At 38.8% G+C, this 7,909-nt stretch overlaps 1 protein-coding gene across 1 annotated transcript in view; it reads left to right on the top strand.

Annotated features, from left to right (window-relative positions):
- Positions 1 to 7,909, top strand: part of LOC106522688 (uncharacterized) — a 38,031-nt gene that overhangs the window by 13,198 nt on the left and 16,924 nt on the right. Inside the window, exons 18-21 of the mRNA XM_014015811.1 lie at positions 2,864 to 2,981; positions 3,826 to 3,999; positions 5,095 to 5,337; positions 6,079 to 6,838. Coding sequence (XP_013871265.1) covers positions 2,864 to 2,981; positions 3,826 to 3,999; positions 5,095 to 5,337; positions 6,079 to 6,838 — 1,295 coding nt within the window. The remainder of the gene's footprint in view (positions 1 to 2,863; positions 2,982 to 3,825; positions 4,000 to 5,094; positions 5,338 to 6,078; positions 6,839 to 7,909) is intronic.

The raw sequence follows: 7,909 nt of genomic DNA, 5'->3' as shown, positions 1-7,909 counted from the left end.
AATACAATACAAATTAAACCAAGATTTAAAATAATTATCATTTTGATCCATTTGGTAATGTGTGACTAGGCCTCGTGTCACCTTATGTTAAACAAACTGGGCCCCGAGGTCAAAAAGTTTAAGAACCCCTGCTGTAAACAACCCTACTGAGAGGAGAAAAGTACCGAGCCAAACGAGACGACTGTAAATGAGAGCTGCTGCTTTGTCAGACAAATTTTATTTAATTTGGAAGCCTTATCAACACAGACTGGCTTCATTCACTTCCTCTACTGCCATTGCTAAACTAACAGACACTGCATAGAAAATCAACGTCGTTCAAAACTCCGCCTTCTGTTTGCCGATTGGCCCAGGTAAAATGTTGTTGTTCTAGAGGGATTAGATGTTCTTGTCTTTTGTTTTGTTAATAACATAGATTTTTTTAATTATATGAACTTATTCTAGAAAAAAGGGGCAGATATAAGATTTTTTTCTTCTCTCTGCTGCCTTTCGTTTCATTTTATTTGTGATTTTGATATACTCATACAGTATATACATATATTATTTCTCATTTTTCTTTTTATATTTTTCTTTTTATTGTATATTGTATAAAAAATTATTTGTTTAGTTTTAATGAAATGAATAAAAACTGAAACAAAACAAAACAAAAAACTAAAATAAACTACTAGCAGACACTGTGCAGAAAATCGACATTCTGTTCTGATTGGCCCAGACGAAAATTCTCCCAAAGAAATCCTTTCTGTGGGAGAAATCCCAGACGGAACAGTGAAGGGAAACTAGAATTGAGCGGAACGGCGTAGGAAGGCAAGGGCCAGGCTAGATGTGCATCAATCTGTCACAAAAATATTTGCAATGCCTTTATTTCTTACCTGATTTCTAAAATATGTCTTAAATTAAAGTTGAGAAAATTTACTAAGTTGTGATATGTAAAAATATGTATTTGCCCAAGAGACAAATCTATAAGCAGTCTAGGAACTTTTCATTATAGGTTGTTGCTAAGGCATTTACTGTACAAGCCCCTTTCTGCCACCTAAAGGTCGGCCCCTCCAATGCTTAGGAATTTTATGAGGTGTACGTAGGAGGAAAGAAAGTTATGGAGTTTTTTTACTCTGATATAATCATAAACTATGGGACATAACGTGCTGACTGGACAGAACATCGGTATTAGTAATATACATTCACCGTACACTTTATTAGGTACACCTGCCCAACTGCTCATTGACGCAAATGTTGAATCAGCCAATCACATAGCAGCAACTCAATGCATTTAGACATGTAGACATGGCCAAGATGATCTGCTGCAGTTCAAACTGAGCATCAGTATGGGGAAGAAAGGTGRTTTGAGTGCCTTTGAACGTGGCATGGTTGTTGGTGCCAGATGATTTACTGGGATTTTCTCCCACAACCACCTCTAGGGTTTACAGAGAATGGTCCAAAAAAGAGAAAATATCCAGTGAGCGGCAGTCCTGTGGGCGGAAATGCCTTGTTGATGCCAGAGGTCAGAGGAGAATGGCCAGACTGGTTTGAGCTGATAGAACAGCAACAGTAACTCAAATAACCACTCGTTACAACCAAGGTCTGCAGAAGAGCATCTCTGAACACAACACGTCGAAACTTGAGGTGGATGGGCTACAGCAGCAGAAGACCACACCAGGCTCACCAAAATTGGACAGTAAAAGATTGGAAAAACGTTGCCTGGTCCGATGAGTCTTGATTTCTGCTGCAACATTCAGATGGTAGGGTCAGAATTTGGCDTCAACAACATGAAAGCATGGATCCATCCTGTCTTGTATCAACAGTTCAGGCTGGTGGTGGTGGTACAATGGTGTGGGGGATATTTTCCTGGCACACTTTGGACCCATTAGTACCAATTGAGCATCGTGTCAACACCCCAGCCGTCAACACCACAGCGAGTATTGTTGCTGACCATGTCCATCCCTTTATGACCACAGTGTACCATCTTCTGATGGATACTTCCAGCAGGATAACGCTCCATGTCATAAAGAGTGAATCATCTCAGACTGATTTCTTAAACACAACAATGAGTTCACTGAACTCGAATGGCCTCCACAGTCACCAGATCTCAATCCAAAAGAGCACCTTTGGGATGTGGTGGAACGAGAAATTTTCATCATGGATATGCAGCCAACAAATCTGCAGCAACTGCATGATGCTATCTTGTCAATATGGATCAAACTCTCTGAGGAATGTTTCCAGTACCTTGTTGAATCTATGCCATGAAGGATTAAGGCTTTCCTTGCATGACTGTCTGCTGCATTTCATTTGACAACCATCCACGGATGTTCATGAGCCAAAACTCAGACATGTGCGGCACACGATAAGTCACGTGATGTCCAATCCAGTAACACAGATAAATGACCGCAGCTTCACGCACACACACAGACACACAATCACTCATTCTTTGCACTTGACAAACTCATTTTTACTCTCCTACATCTTAGGAATGTTTCTCACTCACATTATATTTGTAATTAATTTTTTTTCCTGAATTTAGAAATCATTTCTGATCACGCAGAGATCCTGCAAATCTGTCTCACACTTGGTGGACATAACTTGCACCTATTTAACTAAAGTGTCAGAGGAGGAGTCTCACGTTCGCTCAGCTCCATGCTGATTGTGATGTATAAAAGAAATGTGCATGGATTCCAATGGTCAAATCAAGAAAATGGCGCACGCACAAATTAATCCACATATATCAAACAGTGTGCATGCCGTTTTCTTGATTTGACCGTACGCCACATTTCAGTAAGAAATCCATGTAATGTTTGTATATGAGGCCCCAGATGTTTTGAGAGAAATGACATATTTGTTTTTGTTTATTTTCTATGATCTGATTGGTTTTCAGGATGAAGATGACGACCCCGCATCAACAAAAATAAATCCAAACAAAGAAGAGACAGAGATGAATACTACTGAAAAAGACAAACTTGAAACAGAGAAAAATCACAACTCAACACTCACCAGTGAGTTAGACTTGCATTAATGGATACAGTCTGTTGCAGAAGCATTCACCTCTTGTGATAAAATGTTCATTTATTTATTACTTATTCATTTAGCCTTACAACTTGTATATATAACATATTTTTGTTTTGTTTATAAGTAATATAACTACACATAGTTCTTCGTATTAATGAAGTTAAATGTAGAAAATGTTTAAAATAATTAAAAACAATAAATATAAAGCTGAAAAGTGGTGCGGTGCACACTCTTCGTGCTGAAAACACCTTCCCTACAGTTTAGCATGGTGGTGGCAGCATCATCCTGTGGAGATTATTTTCAAGAAAAGATGGCTGGAGCAAAATACAGATAAATTCCTGATAGAAACCTGTTTGAGTTCCTGATATTTAAGACTAAGAAGGAGGCTCACCTTCACAGTCTGCTGGTTTTGGGAGAAATGATTAAATATCCTGGAATGGCCCGGTCACCTAAATCCTGTTGAGATTGTCATGTATGACATAACTAAAATTGCTGCACAGGATCAGTAACCATCCAGATTGAAGAAGTTTAGGAAAAAAATGGTCAAAAAATTTCTGTGGCTTCATGTTCCACGGTCATGAAGATGAATCTGAAGAGATTGATTCTCTGACTGCAGCAAAGGGCGGCGAAACAAGGTATTGATTTAGGGGGTGGGAGGAATTGTTAWGCACACTTTCTTGGGTTTTCTGTGTTTTTGCCTTATTGTCTGGTTCACAACAAGTAATATACTACAATACCATATATGCAGTAGGATAATCTTTTTTTATTTTCTCAAACAATGGCATAAGCACCCAAACACTGTTCTTTTTCTTCTTCTTTGTGTTCTTCAAGGAGAAACAAAGGAGACGTTTGTCTGTTCAAACTGTGGGAAAGTTTTCTCCCGCCAAAACTCTCTGAAGCGACATCTTTTGATTCATTCAGGGGAAAGACCCTTCAAGTGCATCATATGTGGAAAAGGATTCTTCCAGAGTGGAAGACTCAAAACACACATGAATGTTCACAGAGGTAAGAAGCTGTGTTTCATTGTGTATTTTTGAAAAAACATAATTTTCTGTTATTAGAGCTGGTTGCTACTGGAGGTCTTGATCCTTTTCTAATTAATAAATATATGATTTATTCTTCCAACACCCTTTATGTCTTGCTCTTAAATGTCTGTGGACAATTAGAATTTTCAGTAAAATTCTCTTGATAGTCTATTTTACTATATTTATTATTATATATGTTTTGTGGGGGTGGTTGTAGAGGAGCGGTAGGGCAGCTGACTTAGGACCAAAAAGTCACAAGTTTGACTCCTTCCCATGCCCACATGTCATGGTGTCCTTGAGCAAGACACCTAATCCCCAACCGGTGGGTTAAATAGCTGCCCACTGCTCCACTTGGGTGTTTCTCTTGTGTGATGGATCAAACGCAGACCACAATCATTGTTTAGGAACATGCATTGATATATAAAATGCATTTACATTTTTAGTCAGTTTATTCAATAAGAATAGGTATGTACTAAACGTTTGGATCTTATTTTTATTAATATTATTACAATTATCTGCCACAAAAATAATGTTGTATTTTGTTTGTGCATTCAATAATCTGTTGTGTTTGCAAAATTTCACTTGAACCAGTGGACAGATTTTAATTAAACTCTCAAAGCAAAGTGGTCAATGGTTTTCCTTAAATCAAATTGGCTTTGTGTCTTATTATTGACTATTTAGGCCACATTTTGACTGCAGAAACTTAGCAACTGACTGGAATCAGAAAGGCAACAGGAGTCGCAGCAGCTGACAAAACTACAACAGACCTGAAGACAAACATTTAACTAAGAAGAAAATTCATTTTATATTTGATTTACAAAGTGGTTGAGTTTTATTGCATGGGAACCACATGATTATTGTAAATAACAGCACCTCAAGACAAATATACAGAAGATACCCCTTTGCAGATTTTGTGTGAATGCAGCTGAAGCAGTTGTTTTGAAACGTAAAATAAATCAGGAATTACAAGGTTGACTTATTTCAGCCAACAAAGTAACAGTTTGGTATTGAATCTAGTTTGCAGATGACTAGCTTTTATTCAATTCAAATCTCTATATTTTGCTCCTATTTTTAGGAGAGAGGCGCCGTATCGGAAGGAAGGCTCGTGTACCAATGGAAATACCTCCTGAGTTCCTGAAAATGCCTAAGGAGAAGATTGAGTATCGCTGCTCAGTTTGTGGGAAAAAATTTCCTCATGCTTACGGATTAGATCGACACAAGCTGACTCACACGGGGGAGAAACCATACTGYTGCGCCATGTGCGGTCGGGGTTTTACTCAGAAGGGAAATCTAAAAACACACTACAAAGTCCACCTTGGTAAGCGTTGTCAACAATGGTCCACAGCTGCATGGCGTACAGTAGTGTTACTGAAGGTTTTAGTTGAATCTTTGTTTACCTGCATCACAGGATGGTAAACTTTCTTTATTGTTAGTTTATTGTCTCGTGATTAATGTAAAAAATACAAAAGTTGTGCTTGGCGATACATTGTACAAATTGTGCAGAAGATAAACCAAACTTACCTTTGTGTCTTTTTTTAAAGATAATAGGAGGTAATACATTGAATAGTGTTTTTCTTTTCATTGTAAAGACATGAGGGGTATTCCAAAAGCATGTTATTTGAAAATTGAATAAGTATGTGTTTTTCTTTCCACGAGAGATAAATGAAACTCAGTCTACTGCATCATCATGGTAAAAGACTCAAAACCTGCTGTGTTGCGTTTACTTTTTATTGCACACTCAAGGTTAATGGCATTTTACATTTTTACCCAGAAGATGGAATTTCTGGGTTCCAAGTCAAAGAAATTAACTAGAAGTTTGACATTCTCGATCAACCTTGACCTCAAAATCCAGTATAGTTTTTATTTTTAGTTCGATWGTCTGTATTTCAGTAATCCAGCCATACACAGTATTTTCCTACACGCACATGTATCTTCAGAAAATCAGTAACAKGGCAATGAACTAGCAACAAAGAGGTTTCTGCCCTACAGGTAAACCTACATTACTTTATTCTTTGATTTCCTCTGAGCGGATGTTAAATCCTTTGTTTTTTCTCTTTAGGTCAAAAAGTTATTGCTGACTTCAACGAAATGCATTTCACTGCCCCAGAACTCACTGGAAACTTGAAGTCTTTGTCAGAAGAACCCAGGGTCCAGTTGTCCACCTGCTGCATGGAATGTGGAAAGGACTGTGGGAGCCAGTCAGCTTTACAAGCGCACCACATCACTACACACAGCAGCGAGACGGTCCCTGAGTCAGTCGAGCAAACCTCGTCACAGTTTTTCTTCTGTCGCCGGTGCAGGGTTCACTTTGATGATAGTGAAAAAATGGAGGAACACATGAAAACCCATGTCAAGGAGAAGCGCTATTCATGCCCTGACTGYGGCAAGAGGTTCATCAATGAGAGTTACATACAAATCCATCAGCGCATCCATACRGGGGAGAAACCCTTCCTCTGCTCCCAGTGTGGAAAAGGTTTCCTCACAGCTTCCACCCTCAAACTCCATGAGACGCAGCACTCTGGAGAGAGGCCATTTGCATGTTCCATTTGTGGCAAGGCATTTCAGGCTAACTCTTATCTAAACGCACATTACCGAACCCACATTAAGTCCAGACCTTTTATCTGTCATGTCTGTGGAAAAAGCTACTCCAGAGCTGAGGAGCTGAGAGACCACAACAGGCATCACACTGGAGAGAGACCCTTTCAGTGYGGAAAATGTGGAAAGAGCTTCATTTACCGCCAGGGCCTGCGACAGCATCAGCGCTCACATGCTGGAAGACACATCGTCACCAAGCAGCTCGGTAGGCCCAAACAGACCAAGCTGGACATTTAACAGATGATCCATTGATGGTTTTTGTCATACAACCCCAATTCCATTGAAGTTGCGATGTTGTGTAAAACATAAATAAAACCAGAATACAGTAATTTGGAAAATCTTTTCAACCTATATTAAATTGAATACACTACAAAGACAATTCAATTCAAAATACTTTATTGATCCCAAAAATAAATTACAGTTTGGAACAACCCATTCAAAAGAGTAACAAAAACCAGAATCACATACATGTGAGAACAGGTGCCCCCAGTCCTGCAGCGCTACCCTTACTGTAGAAAAAAGAAATAGCAAAGATGAGGGGAAACAAAATCTCGTGCTGTGTCTGTAACAAGGACACAATATGAGTTTGCAAAAAAACAAACAAACATCTGCATAGGGCACAAGTCTGCAAAGACTGTGATTTGAGGGGTGTGTATCTGAAGCTGTGGGAAATGTTTGTGCGTGTGTATGAATCTGTGAAATAATACTGAAAACAGACCCACCCAGCCAAAGTTTCTGAAAAGTTCTAGTGTTCATCAGGTCAACTTGAAAGTTCACGTGGTGGGGACAGAGCATCTGTAAAACATCCAGGAGAGTTTGAGATATCCAGCGTTTAAGGCGTACACATGAAAGCCATTTCAGATAATCACAGTTGTTCTGGTACACGCCGACACTGTTGATTTGTCAACCTTTAAAGTCTGCGCTGGGACCTCTCAATGGCAAATTCCATCCATCCATCCATCCATCCATCCATTTTCTGTACACGCTTCTTCCTTTTCAGGGTTGCGTGGGTCACTGGTGCCCATATCCAGCAGTCACAGTGCGAGGGGCGGGGTACAAATCCAAGATCACAATTTGTAGTGTTGCTACTGTACAGGTTTTTTAAAAAGCGTTATTTAACGTGAAAATAATATATCTGTGGTCAATATCCAAATCCATAATTTGCCTGTTCAGTAAATTTATTGTATGTTATTTAAAAGTGTAACTGCATTGTAAAAAAAACCTTTTTTTATAATATATATAAATATAGTCCTTTAAGACTTTTTTTAAAACAAACCTATTGGATGAAATAATAA

This window comes from Austrofundulus limnaeus, unplaced genomic scaffold (genome assembly GCF_001266775.1).
Source record: "Austrofundulus limnaeus strain Quisiro unplaced genomic scaffold, Austrofundulus_limnaeus-1.0 Scaffold135, whole genome shotgun sequence".
In the NCBI taxonomy this organism is placed as follows: Eukaryota; Metazoa; Chordata; class Actinopteri; order Cyprinodontiformes; family Rivulidae; genus Austrofundulus; species Austrofundulus limnaeus.
Note: the sequence above shows the minus strand (reverse complement) of the source record. Positions and strands in the feature narration are given on the sequence as shown.